The sequence below is a fragment of the Lontra canadensis genome, unplaced genomic scaffold (genome assembly GCF_010015895.1).
Source record: "Lontra canadensis isolate GAN:19392208 unplaced genomic scaffold, GSC_riverotter_1.0 scaffold16, whole genome shotgun sequence".
NCBI classification, from domain to species: Eukaryota; Metazoa; Chordata; class Mammalia; order Carnivora; family Mustelidae; genus Lontra; species Lontra canadensis.
Window position 1 is genome coordinate 19,412,319 of NW_022631010.1, and position 19,762 is coordinate 19,432,080.

Below are 19,762 nucleotides of genomic sequence, written 5' to 3' on the forward strand. Positions count from 1 at the left end.
GGCCTGCTCCCTCCGCATGCCTGGTGGGCACTGGGGCCTGGGTGGCATGACCGGGAGACAGCGAGCCCCAAGACAGCTGCTAATCTCCTGCTTTTGGGGAAACCAAGCAGCACCCTTTTTCTGTCCCTGAGGGAGCCATCACCTCCTTGTTTCTCATCCTGGGCCCAGTGGCAAGGTCGGGGAGCCCCAGCAAACCAGACGAGACCAAAAGTGCCAGGCGACAATGTTGGTTTTAATGGCGTTAACATCCGGAAGGTCACGCATCCGTTCTTGCTGGCAGCTTCTCCTGGGGGTGAGGGGCTGCTGCCTCACTGGGCTGGGCTGTGACCCTCCAGTCTGCTCTACAGCCTTTGAGACTCCCCTGGGGCCGCCCGCCTCCTGACCCCCCCAACCCAGGGAAAGAAAACAATTGCACTGATTGACATACAGATACCCAGAAGTCCCGGCCTCCCCAGCACACACTCTGGGGCCTGTCAGAGCTGAGAAGGGCTTTGGCGTCTGCTTGGTGGTGGTCCAGGGCTGGTCCTGGGGAATAGTGTTTATCAAATGTGACAAAGGTTCTTTGACAAACGGGGGGTCTGGCAGATCTAGTTCTGTGATTCTAAGAGACTCTCGTCTCTAATGGCTTCTCTCAGAGCTACTGGAGGTTGGGCTTGGATAACGCTGTGTTGGGTGGTTTATTTATTCGTAAGGAATGTGTAAGGCATTTTGGTAAGTTGAACAGTAACTTCTTTTCCTGAAGAGACTCAGACAGATGTGCCCTCCTTTGAGCTGCTACCATCCTCCTGTGAACAAAGGTGGGCAGAGTGAGGGAGAGGCTGGGGCCAAGGAGCCAAGGCAACTGCTCCCCCCTCACTCCTAGAGACCTCCAGTGCCCCCGGGATTAACACCCCCCACACCACTCCCACCCCTTCCGAGAACACCCAGCCCAGCAAGTCTGGAGAGCCAGCATGGATTCCAGAAGCTGGTGGGAGCCAATAGGAGGAGAGGGAGGTCCCTGAGTTTGGGTGAGGACCCTGGTACCCAGGCTGGGCCAAGGGAGGACCCAGCTGGCAGTAGGGGTCAGAGAAGCACTCCCCCCCCCCCCCACTCCCCCGGCCCCAAGGGAATCTGCAGAAGGGTGGCTGCAGGTCCCACCACCCGTTTCCGGGAGTCTGTCCCCACTACGTCCTGCCCCCAGGCCTGGTTCTCCTATCTGCCCTGCACCCCAGGAGTGCTGGGGCCTCCCACACCGCCAGGGGATGCGGGAGCCATGGCCAGGACACTCACTGTTTTGTCCAGCTGCTCCTGCAATTTCTGCACCGTCTCTCTCTCCTTTGTCAGCTGCTCCTGGGTTGTCTTCAAAAGCTCCTGTAATTTGGTGGCAGCGCGTCCCAAGTCACTGGTTAATTTCTTCTCTTTTTCTAGTCTCTCCTGGAGGTCAGAGGGTGCAAGGGGATGAGCCATTCCGTGGCACAGGAGAATAGACCCCAGATCTGCCCGTGAGGCCCTGCTGCCCAAGAACTGGGAGGCCTCCAGAGAGAGGTGTGAGGCTGTGGTCGCTGCCTTGCTACCAGCATCACCACGAGCTTCCTGTGACACTGGGGAGGTCCTGAGGTGCACTGAGGCTAGAGGGACAGGAAGCAAACTTCTGGTTTTACTTCATGTACACAGCCACACTGAGGAGTGGCTGCCCAGTGTGACCTTGGGGGCTTAGGGATCCTGCCACCCTCCATTACCACCAAATAAGGCTGGACCCTGCTCAAGGGGCCTCAAGAGGGCTCCTCTCCCCCTCCCACCCCAGACAGTCACCCTCCTTTCCCGACCTGCTGCTCCCCCGCAACTTCTACCTTCAGCTGCGTGACCTCCTCTGCTTCTGAAGACTCGAGGAACCCTGTGCTGCGGAGCTTGTCCAGCTCTGCCTGTAGCCGACACACCGAGCTCTGAGCCTGGGTGGAGAGAGGGCAGCACGGTATGGGCAGGAGGCCCAACACTGTGCACAGGGCTGTCACCAGATGCCCAGCAGGGAGGGACAGGGGTGCGGGGCAGCGCCCGAGGCTGGACCCTGCCCCGCAGACCCCTGACCCATATCCCCACAGGCCCTGGCACACTGGGAGCTGCAGGGGTGGGGCCTGACCTCCTCAAGCTCGGCTGAGAGCTTCTGCCGCAGTGCCTGCTCACCCTCCAGGGTGGCTTCTGTCTGCTCCAGCTGCGTCTTGAGCTGTGTGGAAACAGTACACATGGAGTGTGGGAAGCCGGGAAAGACCCCCTCAGGGACCATGGCTCCTGGCCAGGTTCCACCTTCTAGTGCCAACGAGTGCTGCCTTAGCCTCTCCCTGCCTCTGGCTGTTTGGTTGAGGGTGGGGGGAAGCTCTGGCCACCACCGGCCAGCTGACAACTGTTCCCAAAGCTCCCCCTTTGGGGAGATGGTGCCTCAGCCCCAGGGACAGAGCTGGGGTACTGAAGAGATGCTACTAGGACCTCTGCTGACCCCAGGACAGGGATGCCCTAGAGCCACGGTGCCAGTCCCAGCCCCACGACTCCATCCCCACCCTGCTCCTCTGGGCACAGGCCCCTGGCGAGGGCTCTCAACCACAGTTACTTGGGTCAGAAGTCTGGAGAGTAAGTGCCCTGCTGGGGACGTCCCAGCAAGGGCAACAGGGAGACCAAACTCCCTCTCTGTAGGCACAGCCGTCCTGGCTCCCCCTGGCAGCCCTCCCGCACACATGGTTAGGATCCCACACCTGATCCCTCTCTACCTAGCTGCCTCCCTGCCCTTGCCTCCACTCTGGGGCCACCTCAACACCTGGCTGGCCCCTGGCTGGGCAGAGCCGGTGGCAGAGGCTGCCAGTGGCCAGTGTTCATCTAGAACAGAGGCCTGCGGTCCTTGCTCTCCCAGTGGGCGGGAGGGGGCCCAGGCAGGCTGTTAGTGACAGACATCTGGGGACCGGCTCACCGCCCTAACCTCGATGGGGTCCTGCTCTGCAGGGGGGGCAGCTGGGGACCCGGCTATGTCACCATCCTCTACGTGGCTCTTCATCTCACTCAACTGTTGCCTGACCTGAAACAGGGAAGAAGTAGGGGTTTGTGCCGATCGCAGCCAGACACAGGGCCACTGTGCACACGCGAGCTCACAGACCCCTCAGGAGGACGGCGGATGCTCCCGATGACCAAAGCCCCATGGGGGACCTGGTCCGGCAACCATGACCCCTGAACAGAGCCAAACTGAGGCCCAGGGGCCATTCCTGTGCTCTGCTCCAGAGCTAGCCATGGAGCCCTTGCCGGGAGCAAGGGGACCACTGACGGACAAGGGGCGCACAGCTAAGGAACCGAAAAGAAGTGAGAGGCGGTGGACGGGCTAGGCACAAACAGCACTGCCTACGAACCGGACCCCTTCCCAATGCAGTCTACTGTTCAGAGCCCCCTTTAGGGTCTGGACAAGATTAGGAATGGACACCTGCCTAACAAGGTCCCCTTACTTCAGAGCTCCACTGCTGGGGGCAGGGGACACATCTGGGGGTCCCCATGCCCTGGGGCCTCAGACCTGAAGCAGTAGCAGCATCAGCCACGAAGCTCTGGTAAAGGTTCTAGTCAGGGAATCGGGTGGGCCCCGGTACGAGCTCCCCAGGGGGCCCGGATGGTCTCCAAGAGGGAGTGCGCCAAAGGGCATCCCTAGGCCTGTCCTTCGGCTTCCCTCCCGACAGCAGCTCACCAAAGGTGACACCAAAATGCGCAGGCCTGTGATGGTGAGCAATTCTGGGGTTTTCTCTGCATGTGACTTCCACCTGGGCAGCATCCCCAGGCCCTGTCACCCAGACCCGGAAGAGGCCATGTCTTTGGCGAGTGGTCCTTGGGCTCAGGTGACTTGGCCCAGATGGCACTCGCTCTCCAGTGTGCCAGTCCCTGGGCAAGGCCTGAATAAGCAGGGGTGCACTGGGGATGGGGGGGAGCAGAGTGTGTGCCCCAGTGCAGGTGCTGCCTGTGGCTCGGTGGCGGCTGTCAGGGGAGTACCCACACCCTGGGCCAGATCTGCTGGCTCCTCTTCAAAAACCAGATGCATATTTGTCTTCAAAATCTGCCAATTCCTAAGTGGTAATGACTAATGCAAGATTTTAAGAAACGCTGCAGATCCAGTAGCCTGGGCTGTGACTGCAGCCCTGGAGCTGGTCCTGGCACACAGGAGGCCCGGCTGACCTCACCAGGGGGCAGGGAACAGGTCAGCCACCAAAGCGGACAACTAGGAGAACCTAAGGCCACCTGCATGGCAGGGAGCCCTATGCCTCTGCCAAGGTGGCACCCCCATTCAGCCCCTACCCTGGGGTACGGCAGGCCTCTGTACACACCCACAGGCTTGACAGAGCTGGTCTGAGCCACAGGGCTCACAGGGAGCTGGACTGCCCTTAACCCCAGCCCTAAGCTCCCAGTGCCTTTCCCTGGAGCGACGGGAAGTGGAGAGAGAGCACTGGTCCTGGCAGCTGCCCCCCAGCTTGAAGCCCCTCCGGCAGGGCCCATGAAAGCCTGCCTCTAATGCCGGGTCCATGCACACCGCCCCCCACCACGCTGCGTTACCTTTGATGGGGTGAAGCATGATTGGCCAGTTCACCACACACACACACACACACTCACCAGGGCGAGCTCATTGCTCTGTTTCTGGGCTTCACTCTTGGCTGCGTCCAGCTGAGATTGAGATTCTAATAAAAGTTGCCTCAACTTGGGAGAGGAAACAGACCCAGGTGATAAAGAAAGAGAGAAAACCAGTTCGGGTGCGTTAGCCCGAGACAGACAAGCAAACATGACCCTTCCCTGTAACCCCGAGAACATCACAGGGCACAGCAGTCCTGGTGGGGGCTCCGAGGCCTCCCAGAACTACTGTCCTTGAAGACTTTGGGAAGACATAATCCACTATGAGTGAGCCTGGCTTGTGAAACAGGCCCGAAGTCTGAGATCAAACCAGCATCGGGGGAGGGGTCAGGCGTGTGCATTTCTGCTTCAGAGCAGGCAAAAACCGTATCAGAAGTGAGCCCGTCCTCCCCTGCAAAGGTGTCCCCAGGCCAGAGAGGGAACTCTCAGAGGGCCTCCCTGTCCATCGGACATGCTAAGGTCTGCCCCACCGTCCACCAAGTCTCCTTGGCTCTGCGGGCCCAAGGCCAGGCCTGAAGCTGGAGAACCCAGACTCCATGCTGGGTGAGAGTCAAGGGAGGAGGAGAACCGCAGCATGGACAGACTCACCCCCGCCACCTCCTTGGCGTAGCTCTGGCACTCGGCGCTGGCGGCCACCATGTGCTTCTCCAGCTCTGCCTCCAGATGGGACGTGTGCTCCCTCACCTGGGCGCGCGCGCGCACACACACACACACACACACACACACACGCGTGTCAGACACCTCAAGTGAACCCACAGAGAACAGGGTGCCAGGGCGACGAGTCTGGCTGCCTTGGGGTGAGGGCTGGGAGGCTGTCCATGGCCTGTGGGCAGCAGGCCAACCAACGACAGGCAGAAACAAGTCCTTGGCAACAGAACACCTTCCCCAGGTCCAGCTCTCCCGGGCCCGGAGTGCTCTTGGCCTCAGCAGGGCAGGAGAGGAGCGCTTCCAGATTTGCTTGCCGGGTGGATGCCAGGGGCACAATGCAGGCTGCTAGGGCTGATGGGGTGTCCGCAGAGGGCACCGGGGCCACCTCACACCCCTCCCGCAACGCGGCCAGTGCAGAAGCCGCCGCGCATGGGGCCCAGGGCTGCTGAGCCTGTGAGTGGCTCTCAGGAAGGAAAAGCAGGACTGATGAGACCCCTTTGCCTCTCTCAAGACACAAAGCAAAAACCACTACGGGGCCTCTGTAATAGAGCAGCCACGGGGCAGAGCCCCACACCCACCTGCTCTGAACTTTCGAGTTCTCCTCTTAGCTTCTCTACAATGTCTTCGAGATGTTTCACTGTGACCCGTGACTGCCAAGCAGGGAGAAGGCCCCGTCAAACACAAGCCCTTGGAAGGGGACAGTCCCAGGACCCAAGCAGGAGGGGCCCTCTCCCAGGAAGCCCAGTGGTGCCTGCCCTCCTCAAGTGTGACCAGCGGCCTCTTCTTTGGGGGAGGGGACTCTTGAGACTGAGAAGGCAGCTGTCACTCCATAGTTGCACTTGATGTGGCATCACCAAAACCCAGGGAACCCGCCTCCTGTCTCCCAAGAGACCCACAGGACCACTCCTCCACCCTATCAGCTTTCCCCCTGGTTTTGATAAATTCTGACCTAGCTAGCTGTCAGTCTCTGGTAAGTTATGCTTGCATTCCTAGGGAGGGGGACAACCTCCCCCCACCCCGAGCGACACCTGTGTCACTGACCCCAGGAGAGGGTCTCAGGGCCCTCCCTATACCTTCTGGAGTTCCTCCTCCGTGGCGCTCACTTTGGCCTTCCACACCTGCTCCTCCTCCTCCACACTCTTCTGCAGGTCTTTGAGCATGCCCTCCTGGGGGGACGGGACACTGAGGCAGGTCCCCCTCCCTGGAGACCCTGCCCCCCAGGAACACAGCTGCAGCCACCTGTCCCCTGGCTGCTCTGATTCTGTCATGGTGTCATGGGGGGGAAGGAAGGGGGTCAGTCCTGCAGTGGGGTCTCTGGCCAGTGTGTGAATGAAGACTGTGGGGCCCACAAGGGAGGCCGTTAGGACTCTCCTCTCTGTTGGGTTTGCCACCAGTGCTGACCTCGGTGGCCCAGGGCAAGGAGCATGGCATGGGGTTGGGCCGGAGAGCTGGACCTAGCACAGGTCCTGAAGTCACAGACACAGTGGCTTCAAGCCTGCCACTAGCCAAACGGTCACCTTTTTCTTTCCCAGTCCGCTCCCTGTCATGTCTGTCTCCAACCCCCCAACCCCTAAAGAGCCAGCCCCCAAACTACCACCCAGCCCCCTCAGCTCAGAAGCAGTGAAGGCCTGAGCACCTCACTCATCCCCTTTAAAACCACTAAGTGAGAGAAACGGAGCCCAGGAAGGGGCCATGATGACCCGAGGTCATGCAGAGCTGGCATTAAACCCAAGGCTCTTTTCCCCAGGGCCACTGGGCCGCCTCCCGCCTGTAGGCTCTGGAAGCTCCTTCCTGGCAGTGCCCCGAGGGCCAGCCAGCTGCAAGCCCTACCGTCTCTGCCAGGATGGTGCGGTACTGGTCACACTCGGCCTGCAGGCTGCTCTGGGCCTCCTCAGCCTCCCTCAGCTTGGAGGCCAGCTCCTGGGGGCAGAACAGGGCTCTGTTCAGCCAAACACAAAGGTTTTGCCCCGCTGCCCAAGGAGGCAACTCCGGGCACCCTCCCCTCCCGGGGGGCAGCCAAAGGGAGAGCACTGGCCCCGGCGAGGGCATGTCAGCAGCTGAGCTTACCGAGGAGGGCTCTGTGCTCGCCGGCGGCTGCTTCAGCAGCTCAGGGCCCTTCTCTCGGAGCTCTTGCAGCCACTCAGTGTAACTCTGCAACGACACGTGCGAGGTGGGGCCCAGACATTCCCTCTGGGCGCAGGGTCCCCCGGGGAGCCACCCCGCCTCCTACCTGGGGCGCGGAACTGGAGAGCGCGGGCAGCAGCGCGGAGAGGGCCTCCTTGGTCTGTGCTTCAGTCAGGCCAAGCCGCTTCTCTGATTCCTCCTGGAGGAGAGGGGGGGCAGCGTTCAGCCCTGCGCTCTGGGGCAACCCTGGGGAGTGTCTGTGGTGACATGGGAGTCCTGCCTCAGCTTCTCGGAGAAGGCGGGAGGCTCCACTGGGCTGAAGGGGATGGTGGGTAGGGGCTCAACCTTGGCGCCAGGTTCTGGCCACTGCGGCCTGTGCTGGGTCACTTTTAAGCCATCTCCATTCAGGCGCAGGCTCCTGGGACACCTCCCAGCAGGAACCCACCCACGATTGGCTCTCAATCACAGAGATCACCACATGAGCGTTTGCGTGTGCGTGTGAGTGTGCACACACTTATGTGGATGACCAAGCTGCTGTGGGGGCTGGGGAGGAGGCAGAAGAGAGGGGTATCTCCCCACAGCTACCATTAGGGGCGACTGCCATCTGGGAGGGACCCCACCCAGCAGCAGCGGAGGGCCAAGGATCAGCACCCCCACTCTGCGAAGGGAGGGACCCACCCAGAAGGGACAAGCACTCAGTGGGGGTCATGTCTCCTCTGAAGTCTGACTCACCCCGTCTGGGCTATGCCAGGCCAGACCCCACCTGTCCTCCTTAAAGCTCCTGCACAAAATGCAAGCTAGGGATGGAAGGAGGATGGGAAGAGCTATAAAGCAAAGCCCAGCAGAACACATGCGTCCCTGGGGACACGGAACACCCTTTCCTCAGACCCCAGGGAGGTTTCTGGCTAAAACAAAGTCTTATCCAACAACCCGTCTCCAGCAGCTTGAGCCTGGGGCCAGCCCGCCATGATCGTGGTACGGCTGGAGACCTGACAGGGCACCAGAACTGCTGCTGGGTTAGGGCCTTCCAGTGATATTCTGGAATGTGTGTGACAAGACGCCAGGCCAGACCACAGTGCCCACGTGATCCAGACACGAGTCTCAAGACTGGACCTGTCTTGGGTCACCTGGCAATGATGCAGACAATGCTGGTGGCCTGCTGTGGATCCCTGACCTCGCAACCCCTGTCAAACCCCCCAGGGTCACATGAGTCCAAGGCAAAGGCCAGAGGACCTGGAGGCCAGCTCTTATCTATGGGGCTGTGTGGCTGGGAGCGAGTCAGGCGATGTTTTCCGTCACAGCTTCTGCCTTTGTCACAGAAAGGCCAACAGGCTGCTGGGTCACCTCTGGGGAGTCTCCATGCAGCTGCCACAGCGGGACCTGAGGCCAGCCCTCCACCTCCTGCCTCGACTTAGGGCCTCATCTGATTCAGCCCTCAGGCTTCCTGGGAAGCTCACAAAAGTCCCTGTAAAGCCCATGATAACAGGACGGACATTCCTTCTGCATGAGCGAGGCTGGGAGGGGAGGGCTGGCTGCCTGAGGCTTCTCTTCAAGGACAAAGAGGGGGTGGGCAAGGCCCTTATTGGCCACAGCTGCCGCAGGCCACATTCCCCCTCCAGAGGCAACATGGGGGCCCTGCACACAGAAATACCCACACTCCCTCCACCTGGCTGGCGCAGAACTCAGGACCCATCGGGCTCCAGGGACAAGTGCTTGCTGCGAAAGATGCCTTCGCTCCATGTAAAGGTCAATCACAGAACCTACTGGGCCAGGATTTCAGAGGCCCTGAGAAAGTGGGGCTGTGTGCGTGTGGAGGGGGTAGGGAGAGGTGGAGGGGAACAAGATGAAGAAAATCCACAAGGACGGCCCAACCTTGGCCTCCCTCTAAGGCAGTCCAGCCAGGTGGGCTCATAGCCCCACAGCCTGTCTCTGTGCCCTGCTGGCAAAGGGCCCAGTTAAGAAAAAGCAGCAAGGCTACATTTCCCCCTTCATCTTGAGGAGAAAGGAAGAAGCAAAGGAAGGGGAGAGAAGGAGGGCAAGGAGGAAGGCACAGGGGCCCCGGGGCACATCGTCTGCTGCCCTTGGGGCCCTGGGTGTGGACTTCAGAGGCTCCAAGGCCAAGGCTGCTCTGTGCACAGTTTGCACGTTTCGTGTGGTTTGCCAAACGAGCAGGTCAGGCCAAGCACGTGGGACTCTGACCTTGGCCTGGATCAAAGAGCGTAGCTTCTCCTCGCAGGCTCTCTCGGCTGAGGCCAGAGCCTCCATGGCCTTCCAGTTCTTCTCTCGGAGGTCCTGGGGGGAGATGTAGGAAAGATCAGTGGCCAGGTGGGGGCAGCCACCACACATCCCCCCGCAAGCTGCTTCAGCCAGGCTCAACAGGGCAGGAGAACCGTCCCAGACCCTACTTGGGACCCCACAGGGAGACTGCAAAGGGACAAAATGTCCCTCCCCTTGGCCCATGTCTGCTGGCCTCCCTGGGGTAGCCTGCTATGGAGTTGCTGTGGTACGAGGGTGTGAGAAGGTGGGCATCCTTTCAGGGAAGCTCTACTGTGGAAGAAAGAGGAGAGAGGGTCAGCCTGGCTCCTCAGAGAAGAGGCTCCTGCCGCCACTGACCCCGCAGCTGGCTCTGGCCATGCCAGCCCCAGGGAGGTCTGTGCGGGGGCTCCCCAGGGAAGAGCAGGTGGGACAGCCCGGCAGGGAGGTTACAGCTAAGGTCCCCCCACACCCCATTCTCCTGGCGCCAGCCTCCCCACTCCAAGGTGACCATGGGACCCACACCAGACCAAGAGGGACATTCTAATCCCATCAAGGGCTGGGAGTGGGGGAGGAGGCTCCACGCTTGGGTACAGGGCCCAAGCCCACCCAATGGGTGTCAGCCGTGGAATGTGAGGGGGACCCAAGGGGACAGGAGGACTTGCCCAAGACCCCCAAAATCAGTGGGCTTCCAGCCAGGAGCAGCACGACGGGACATGAAGAGGCAGCTGGGTCCCTTCCCAAGGGGTTGGGGGTTGGTTTCCCGCAAACCCAAGCCTCATAAACACGCCCCTCAGCACTCACATTGTTCTTCACTTTCTGCTGTTCAACTGCCTCCTTGAGCTCGGTGGCCTCCTTCTCCAGGCACCACACCTGGGACTCCAGCTCCTTAAGGCTGAAAGGAGAGAGGGACGTCACCGCTGGGCTCCGAGTGCCCACAGTGTCCCCAGGTTCTGTCTCTGGGTGCTGCTTCTGCTGCTCGGACACCCACACAGAGCCCCTCAGCTGGGGTCAGTCCCCTCCCACTGCCCCTAACCACCTCACAGGGCACAAGCTTTTAGGGAGGCCCAAGGAACCATCCCTGCCCCATCCTCCTCCCTCATCCCAGCAACCCAGGAGCCTGGGCACAGACCCATGAGGCCACCAGACTTCTACCCGGTGACACTGGCCACTGGGACAGCAGAGGTCAGAGCAGCCACAGTGGCCAGGGCAGGGGTGTACCCAGACAGCTGAGTTTTAGGGACGCTTTCTCTTCTAGTGAACCGCGCCCTGACACCAGGTACGTGGCTCCTATTCGATCTGGTCCTGCTCTGTCCCCACAGAACACGTCAGCTGGCCCTTCTCTGCGGCCACACCAGGCCCTCCAGAGACACCGGCGAGGCTCTCTCACAGGACTACTGAGCCTGCACCCCCAGCAACACTCCAGATGCCACTGCTCTCCACTGGGGCCAGCAGAACCCCCTTCATCCAAAACCTAACTCTGCTGAGCCCCAAAGGCTCCTCCCTCGGGTCCCTGCCCAGGCTCTGGGGAATCAGCCCCAGATGAGCCCCAGACGCCATGGCATCAGTGAGATGTCAGTCTCATCTTCTCACACTTCTCTTCACACTCAGGGGCCTGGTGGACTATGACTACCCTCACTGTCCAGAGCGCGAGAGGTGGACGCTGTTAGAGCGGGACTAGCCATTCCGAGGAACAGGCTGACACTTCCTTCCAAGGCTGACACTTTACTGTGTCAGCTTCGGCATTAAGCTTTAGGATAGGGAAGGTCCCAGGAACACAGGAAATGTGAGATCTAGAAGTGACTAACCCCGCCCCCCACTCCCCACCCACAACCCGAGGACGTGCCCACCAGAGGGGGCTGCCACCAGCCTCAGGGAGCCACTGCCAGCCAGATGAGGACATACTGATCTGTATCTGCTCATGGGCCATGGTCAAAAGCACTTTGAAAACCACCATTCTAACGCATCTCAGGGCCAAACCAAACAATCTAAGTGGCTAAGGGCTGAAGTCTGCTGGTTGGCCCACGCAGCCTACCTGGGAATGGCCTCCCACCCCCACACTGCCTCACCTAGTTACTCTAAAACCAGCCTCCAGAAAGGCCTTCAAGTCAGTTGACTCCTTGGGTCTCTCTTTTACTTTCTCCCACCCTGAAAACTACGCTGGGACCCCTCACAGCTTTTCCCTCAAGCCCCCTGCATCATATAAGAGCCTGTAGCAAACCAGGTCCCTGAGGAGGAAGAGGCAGCAGGCAGGTGGCAAGGACATGTCAACAGTGGTCACAGCCCGAGTTCTAGAACATCTGGTTGGGATTACTTATCTCCACCAAGAACAGGATGGCCTGACCTAGAAGCAATTTTCTGATGAATTCAGAAGAGTATTTTAAAAACCAGTTTCTGCCAAACACATCTGCCTGGTGCAAAAATTAGGATTAACCATATTTACAACGTGACTTGAGCGTCCTACACATTTGTTATACACTCCCTGTGTGGCCCAAGGATTTGATCTTAAAATACAAAAGCAAAAAACACAAAAACAAAAATACAACCCACCCTAATCAAACACAACCTCTCTACTCCAACAAACACCACGAGAAACCAAGTCCACCAGAGCTTTCTGCGAAGCAGCACTCTGGGAAAGGGACATGGAGAGCTTAGTTCTGGGTCTTCCACAAGGTACTGTGGGTTCTCTGGCTTCCTTCCCCAGCCCCCGAACATGGAGCCTGAGGCTAAGAACCAACAACGGGCCATGGCCTGAGGAGGCACAGGCGAGGTGACTCACTGGCTGCTGCCCAGGGAACTGGCCAGAACAAGGGAACTTTGTCAGCTGATGGTCTGGGACACATCTGGCCATCTGTATGGCGACGAAGGCCACCGTCATGCCTCACTGCCATGTGGCTCTCCTGTGGAGACCTGGCCACAGACCCGGCTTCCAAGCCTGTGGCCCTCTGCTCGGGGATGTTGTCCCAGAGATCACGGCCCAGGGACTCCAAGCCCCCTAAGTCAAGCCATTCCCCCCAGGTGTCAGCTCCAGCCTTAGCAACAGCAAACAAACCATCCACTGAGCACAGCCTGGTGCTGGGCCACCCACTGAAGAGAAAACAAGTCTGCCGGCAGTGAAGTTACCTCGTGGCCAATCCCGTGACTTCGCTCCCAACTGCACTGCCATTGCAAATCTGGGCAGAAAGCTGAGTGACGCACCCCCCACCACACACAGCTTCTCCATCTGGGTGTGCAACCCTTGCCTTGGAAAGCCCCCGACCAGCCAGTCCTTCGTCTGAGACATGGATGGATGGACAGATGGGAGGAGGCAGAAGGCCTAGGAAACACCTGCCCACCCCTCCGTCTGAGGCACCCGGGGCTCTCCACACAGACGAGTCTTCACTCCTTAAGAGGGGGCAAGGAGCACTTTGTAAGGATGACTCTCTGTCCTGCCCAGGTCTGTCCCATCCTCAGAGCCACTGGAGGGAGCAGGGAAAGGCCAGGGCTTCTGCAGTGGCTCTTCCCCAGGGGGCTGTGCCCCCGGCCAAATGCCCTGGCCTCGCCATGCTGAGGCTGCGGCCCCCTGTTTCCACTTACCGGGCCTGCTGCTCCGCCTGGCTGGCCTGGAATGAGAGACAGAAAGCGCCGTGGTCACCATGAGACCGTCCCCGTGTGGCAACCAGTCAGGACAGGACCCCGAGCATTCTCAGCCCTCTCTACTCGGCAGGATGGACTGTGGCCTTCTCCCTCCCCTGCCGCAGGCTGACCTGGGCATCCTGTGTGTCCCGGGCCTGGCCTGCCTCCAGCAGGGCCTCGACGGACCGGATTCTCTCCGTGAGTTGTGAGTTCTCGGCCCTGGCCTCTTCGAGCTGCCCGTGGAGACCGCTCAGCTCCTCGCACTTGCTCTTCACCTCCGCCTCGGAGGCCTGCAGTTTGCTGTGCAGCTCTGAGGGACAGGAAAGCAGGGTGGGTAGGGGCAGGAAACGCTGGGAGGGACATCATTCCCCCCGCCCCCTCTCCCTGCACACAGCACCCAGGGTTCCCTCCCCTGCCTCCTCCGTGGGCCTATGCTGCTAAGATGGAGCTGTGACCACTGAGGCATCTTACTAGCTGAGGGACAAAGTCACTCTGGCTTTGCTCTCCAGGACACATTATGCCCTGGGATCACTCCTGGGAAAATGCTAGAAATCTAAAATGGATTCTAAAATCGATTCCAGCTGCAGCTGCTAAACGTCTTTTCTTTGGGAGACAGGCTTGTACCAGCGAGCTCTGCTTAGGCAGCTGGAACCCAGCACGCCCACCAACGACCCGTTTTCTGCTAGTCTGGACGCTCTGTTTCCCGTACCTCTACTTCTCACAGGCCAGCGAGGCGTGTAGGTTCCACATCCACCACCTCCCAAATCCCTCCCTGGCTCACCAGTACCCTTGGGGCCACCTGGGCCCACCCTGGTGCCTTTGAACAGAACAGCTACAAAAGCTCCAGCCCTGGTCCCCTGGGCCATTCCTGCTCTGGTCCATTCTCCACCCAGCACCAAATCATCCAAAAGTTCAACAGGTTCCTGCCATCCTCGTCCCAGAGGCCCTGAGTGTACCCACCACACTACACAAGCACCTAAACCTCACAGTGGGGGGTGACCTGGGCCCTGCCCTCTGGCCCCACATTGTTCCAGTCACGCTTGCTGACTTTATGCACCTGTTTCTTGTAAAGGCCACGTTCAAGTTCATTCTCATTCTCAGGGGTCCTAGGCTGGCCATTTCCACCTCTTTCTGGTCTCGAAGAGACCAGCCCCTCCCTTCCCATCACCAAGACTCGGCCTGAATATTCCCTCTGCCTTGGAAAGGATTCCCCCACCATCCCATCTAAAGCCACACCCATTTGAGCAGAGGTCAGCAAACTAGGTCCATGGGCCACCCCTGGCATGCCTCTGTTTTTGTAAATAAATCTTTATTGGAAGGCAGCCAGCTCTGTCTGTCTACACCTTGCCTAGGGTTGCTTTGGCATTAGGGCAGCCAAGCTGAGCAACTGTGACAGACCCCAAGTCTGGCTCTTCAAAGACACAGCACCCTGCCACAGGCCATGCTGGCTATCCAAAGCCTGCAGAGTGTGGGGCTACATGACTGGTCAATGCACAGCCATCTGCCTGTGTCTCTCTGCCATGTCATCTGTCTCTCCTGCTGGAACAGGACCCTGCTGCCACGGCTTCTCTCCTGGCCAAGCACTGGGTGCCCACAGCAGTGCTCGGCCCACCCCAAGCCAGGGACTATGGAGCCATCCCTGGCCCTGTCCCACTCTATTTCTCCAGGAGCCCTCTCCCTCTGCACTATGCCACATTCTTTCGATGGCGAAGGTGACCTCTAGGCCTAGGGAGACCACAGGTCCACCTTCCAAACCCGGCCTCTTGGGCTGAGTGAGCCAGGAAAGCCAGAAAGGTCCAAAAGGAGGCAGCTGAGAAGGCCAGCGAAGGCCTTGGGGGGGTTTTGCTCACCCAGAACCACGGCTCCAGGTCAGGGCCTCGTGCAGGGGAGGCTCCAGCTGGAGGCACCTTGCACACCCCAACTCCCCAGCCCAGCTCTCACCTGGCTGGTGCTATCGCCACCTCACGACTCCCTGGGGGACAGAGTCAGGGACCCCATGCCACCTCACCCGCCCACAGGGCTGATCCGTTTCCGGGGTTCTAGCCCGGCGGCAGTGAGACCAGGTGGTGTACGGATGCACATGTGGCACAAACCCAGGCGCGTGGGGGCCTTGGAGTCCAGGCGCTGCCCTTACCGGCCATCTGCTGCTGCTGCTCCTGGGCCTTCTCGGCGTCGGCCCGCAGGCTGGCGTGGCTGCTCTGGGAGCGGCACAGTTCCCGGCTGACCTCATCTAGGCGCTTCTGGAGGGCCTCCTCACTCTCCTTGTGAGCTGCCTGGGGACCGGGCACAGGGGAGAGGGCCATGAGGAGCCTGGAAGGACGCTACACCCGCAGCAGGCTCTGAGGCCAAGGACCACAGAGAGCTCTTCACATCCCGCCAACCTGCCCCAGCAACCGCTGTTAAGACGGTCCTGGATTTCGGAAGTTGGTTCACCCACTAAGAACTCCAGGGGGCCCCCCACCCTGGCCCCTGCAGAGTAAGTGCTCGGGGAGGGGTCCCAGGTGAAGAAGCATGGTTGCTAACACGCTAACATTTCATACTCACTGTGATGCACAGAGATGCTTCCTACAACCTAAACCTCCAGTCTAACCTGAAGATTTCTCATGTGGGCCCTTCCAAGGTTCACCCCTGTCGAGCTTTCTCTGGGGAAGCCCTATTCTAAGCACTGTGTGTGTGTCAGCACAGCTAACCCCAGCCGGCCCAGGACGCAGGTACTACCGTCATGCCCGTGTTACAGATGGGGACACTGAGCCTCTGAAACCCCCAGCAGACACCGAGGGCCTCATGGTCGAGTTCAGGACCGCAGAGGAGGCAGCCATACCATGCACCCCCGCCCTCCCTCACCACTGGTAGTTGGCTCCCTGAATCTCCGGTGACAGGGAGGAGACAGAGTCTCTGTGACCCCAGGCTGGGGATGGGAGCCCAAGGCCTGGGAGGACAGGAGGCGCCCAGAGTTTGGGGCTTATTGGGAAGAGCCAGGCCAAGGCCTTGGCCCTTTAGAAATGGCACACATAATGGCGGCAAGCTGGGGGCCAGAGTGGAGGTTCCAGCCCCAGAAGCAGAACCATCCAGAAACCTTTAAAACATAATCATGGCCAGGCCCACCCCCGAGGGTTCTGATCTCCCTGGTAGGGGCCAACCTCCTTACATGATAATCAGTGCACAGCAAATTATCCCTCTCAATTCCACCCAAACCATCCATACCGTGTTCCTTTTCAGTCCCTTGTAACGACCCCGCATCAGTCTGCATGTCTGTGGTGTTAGCACCTTCCACAAGACAGCTCCCGACCCCACATACTGTAGCCTAACTTCGGGGACTGAGCTGAAGAAGGGCCCAGAGTTCTTCGGGCCACCAGGATTTCCTCCTCATCCCGAAAAGTTAAATGCATAGCAGGCATGACATCAAGGTTTCCCACACCCAGGCATCCTGCCCCCAAACTGGCCAGCTGGGGGATCCAGAAATCATCAGGCCAGCAAGCACCAAAGCCCTGGGCTGAGGCCATACCGGGTGTTGCCCAGTGCACTCTGGGGACAGAGACAACCTTCCTCCCTCTGAGAAAACAGGCTCCTGGGAAGAAAAAGGCTTCCAGGCCACTGCCAGAGGCTGAGAGGGAAGAATACCTGCCCAGCCTTGAAGCCAGAGACTGTAGTACCACAGGTGGTAGCCAAGAGCGCTGGGGCTGGACCCACAGGTTCAAATCCCACCTCTGCATGAACTCGGGACCAGTTACTTAACTTCCCTGTGCCTCAGATTTCCTTACATGTCATTACAGGTAATACCTCATGGGATTAGAATGAGAATTCGCCAAGTTATGCTTGCAAAGCACTGAGGACAACGCTTACCACACCACAAGCCCCTATTCCACGCAACCTCGCTATCGCCATTATGAATGAGGCCCAGGCTAAGGGTTCCAGCCTGAGCCCCGCATGGGCCACCAGCTGTCAAAATTCTGGCAGCCAAGGAGATGATCCAAGGTGACTGTGTGAGCTCAGGTCTGTCCCCGCTCTGCAGAGGCTTGGTGGGTGGGGTGCACAGGGCACCAAGGAAGCTGCTCCCCACACTCACTTGCAGCTGTAGGATCTGCTTCTCAAAGGCGGCCGTCTTGGTCTCCAGAGCCTTCCGCTGCTGCTCCTCCTGCCGTGCAGCCTCCGACTTCTCCACCAGCTCCTTGCTGACCTTGCTGAGCTCCTGCCGGAGCTTGGCCAGCTCGGCATTCTGCCTGCAAGACAGTCCCCAGCCCCCAGCTGATGGACAGAGCAGCCCTGGGTCTGCTCTCGCTGGCCCTGAGTGACGGGGGCGCTGGCGGGCGAGCCTTCCCTCCAGGGCACCTGCTCTTTCACAAGTGGCTGCCCAAGTCCTGAAGCCACTACCAAGGCCTCCTGTGCTACATCAGTCATGTTGAGCTCTGATGTGAAGACCTCTGACTAGCACAGTATAGGGACCATACAGAGCAAAGAGCTGAATGTGTGCTACAATATCTTTTGGGAACCCTACCCAGAAACAGCTGGAAAATTTGGAGAGAAGAGGCAAGATGTCCTCTACCTCACTGCTGACCCAGGACCAGACAGGCTCCAAATGCCAGCCAACTGGTCGCAGTACCCCTGCAGGCTAGGGAGGGGGACAGCCAGCCAGCCAACTAGACCACAGCTAGGCTGGAGGCCACCAGAAGTGGGGCGCTGAGGCACTTCACCAAACAGACCCTGCAACATGGGGCAAAAGCTGGATCTCGGGACCAGTGACAAGTCCAGAAGCGAAGGAAGGAGACTTGATTTAAAGGAAAAGAAAGGCAGCTCCAGACCCACCTTCCCCAGTGTGAGGAGGCGATCAGCACGTCGGCGTCCTTCATTACACAAGACACGTCTTCAAGGCAGAGCCGACTGTCCAGCCAAGGGCCAGTACCAGGCCAGGCAAAGGGGACAGACAAGACTGCCCACCACCCAGCAAGGTGGCAAAAGACCAGGGGGAGGCAAGAAGCCCGGCCAAGGGCAGCTATACTCTGCTGGTCAAGAGGTATGGGGCTCCCACCTCTGTGTACCTGGCTTTTCCCACCTGTACCAGGGTGGTCGTCCCAAAGCCCTCTGCGGGGCCATTGGCTCATGCTCTAGAAGGCCAAGATTCTGGACAGGAGGGCTTGCAGGAAAGGCTGGACTCCAGCTCCTGGAGCTGGAGGTGGGAGGCTCGGTGGGCGGCCCCTTGGGACTGCTCTGGAGCTCCAGGCAGGGCCCTGGGTCACCAACCGCACACAGGGCAGAGCTTCCATGAAGGGCGTCACTGGTTGCCACCTCAGGGTGACAGGTCTATAGGCTCCTCACTTTCCCGCGGAGTGTTCCTTCCTCCCCATGTTCACCTTCTGCTTGTAGCTGCTAAGGAAACCACACCCAGCCCCCCACCGACCCCCAGCCTGCTGAGAGGTCAGGCCGGAGACAAAGATGTGAGCATGCACACCCAGAGGGGATGTCCAGACAGAAGGGACTGGCCTGGGGAAGGAGGCCTTTAGATTACACTCTGACCAATGCCCCTGCCCCAGCAAAACCAGACACATGGACACAGACTCCCCTCCCCAGTCCAGCTCCTGGGCTGACGGGTGTCCCACCTGACTTGCAACTAAAGGACAAAGAACACTTTGTCAGTGTTCCTTTCGGCAAACGGGGATACTCTAGAGACAACAGAGAACCCCGGAAAGTCCCTCTGGGAGACTTCAGGTCAAGAGAAGGCAAAAAAGTGTGAATCAAAGGAAAGTGCAGCAGGGCTTCTGCTGGGCCAGCACGTGGAGACCGTAATGCCCCCATCAGCAAGTCCGAGCCACGCGGCCCTTCACTCAAGTGAGGCCACTGGGGCCCTCTGGGGTCGGCCCACTCACCGGACGCCATGGCACTTGAGCTCCTGACAGGTGAGGCTGAGAGCGAGAGACCCGCTAAGACAGTCGGGCCATGTGCTGTGAGGGGTATTTACTCCTTACCACCCATGCACCTGAGGCAAATGTCCCTTCCAGCTCAGGAGACCCCCTCCTTGGTGGAGAATCCAGGGGTTCAGGCCCACATCAACATCAGACTCTGATCCTGGACAATCTGCAAGCCCCTGATATTCTGGACCAACATCAGACATTTTCAAAAGCCTCCTAACAGGATGTTGTGAAGAAGGACCTGGAAGAGGATCCACTTCCCAGAAAGGTCAGAGGCCAGCACCAGCCAGGACCCGAGAGGCCCCTGACTGTGTGGACGCCCGGCACAGGCAGGCTGGGGCTCGCCAGCTCTCCTGGGGCCTTGACTATGTGTGAGGATGCCAGCCATGTTCCGGAAGGCTCAGTCGCTCAGAACCAGACAGGGAGGGAGAGTCAGGCCAGAGCCCTCACCAGGGTGGCTGTGCAAGTGCACCACCAGCCCCAGTGCTCATGTGGCCACCATGCCAGCCCCACATCCTGTAAGAAGCTGGAGCGCACCCACACAGCCCCGAGGGAGGTGTGAGGGACCCTCCCCAGCTCCGGAGCCCCAGAAACGGGTC

The 19,762-nt window shown here is 59.6% G+C and overlaps 1 protein-coding gene across 3 annotated transcripts in view; it reads right to left on the bottom strand.

The window, feature by feature from the left end:
• Positions 1–211: 211 nt before the first annotated feature.
• The window catches only part of RRBP1 (ribosome binding protein 1), a 63,376-nt gene continuing 43,825 nt past the window's right edge, over positions 212–19,762 (bottom strand). Inside the window, exons 7-24 of one of the 3 annotated variants that reach the window (XM_032859230.1) lie at positions 17,327–17,480; positions 15,395–15,533; positions 13,392–13,570; positions 13,222–13,247; positions 10,450–10,540; positions 9,592–9,684; positions 7,499–7,591; positions 7,336–7,419; positions 7,099–7,188; positions 6,342–6,434; positions 5,847–5,918; positions 5,209–5,304; positions 4,606–4,689; positions 2,945–3,040; positions 2,117–2,200; positions 1,830–1,928; positions 1,270–1,413; positions 212–785 (exon numbers count right to left, since the gene is read on the bottom strand). In XM_032859230.1, the coding sequence (XP_032715121.1) occupies positions 747–785; positions 1,270–1,413; positions 1,830–1,928; positions 2,117–2,200; positions 2,945–3,040; positions 4,606–4,689; positions 5,209–5,304; positions 5,847–5,918; positions 6,342–6,434; positions 7,099–7,188; positions 7,336–7,419; positions 7,499–7,591; positions 9,592–9,684; positions 10,450–10,540; positions 13,222–13,247; positions 13,392–13,570; positions 15,395–15,533; positions 17,327–17,480 (1,756 nt within the window). In that variant the 3' untranslated portion in view covers positions 212–746. Of the gene's footprint in view, positions 786–1,269; positions 1,414–1,829; positions 1,929–2,116; positions 2,201–2,935; positions 3,041–4,605; positions 4,690–5,208; positions 5,305–5,846; positions 5,919–6,341; positions 6,435–7,098; positions 7,189–7,335; positions 7,420–7,498; positions 7,592–9,591; positions 9,685–10,449; positions 10,541–13,221; positions 13,248–13,391; positions 13,571–15,394; positions 15,534–17,326; positions 17,481–19,762 lie in introns of all 3 variants that reach the window. The other 2 variants (XM_032859229.1, XM_032859231.1) reach the window with 2 other exon arrangements.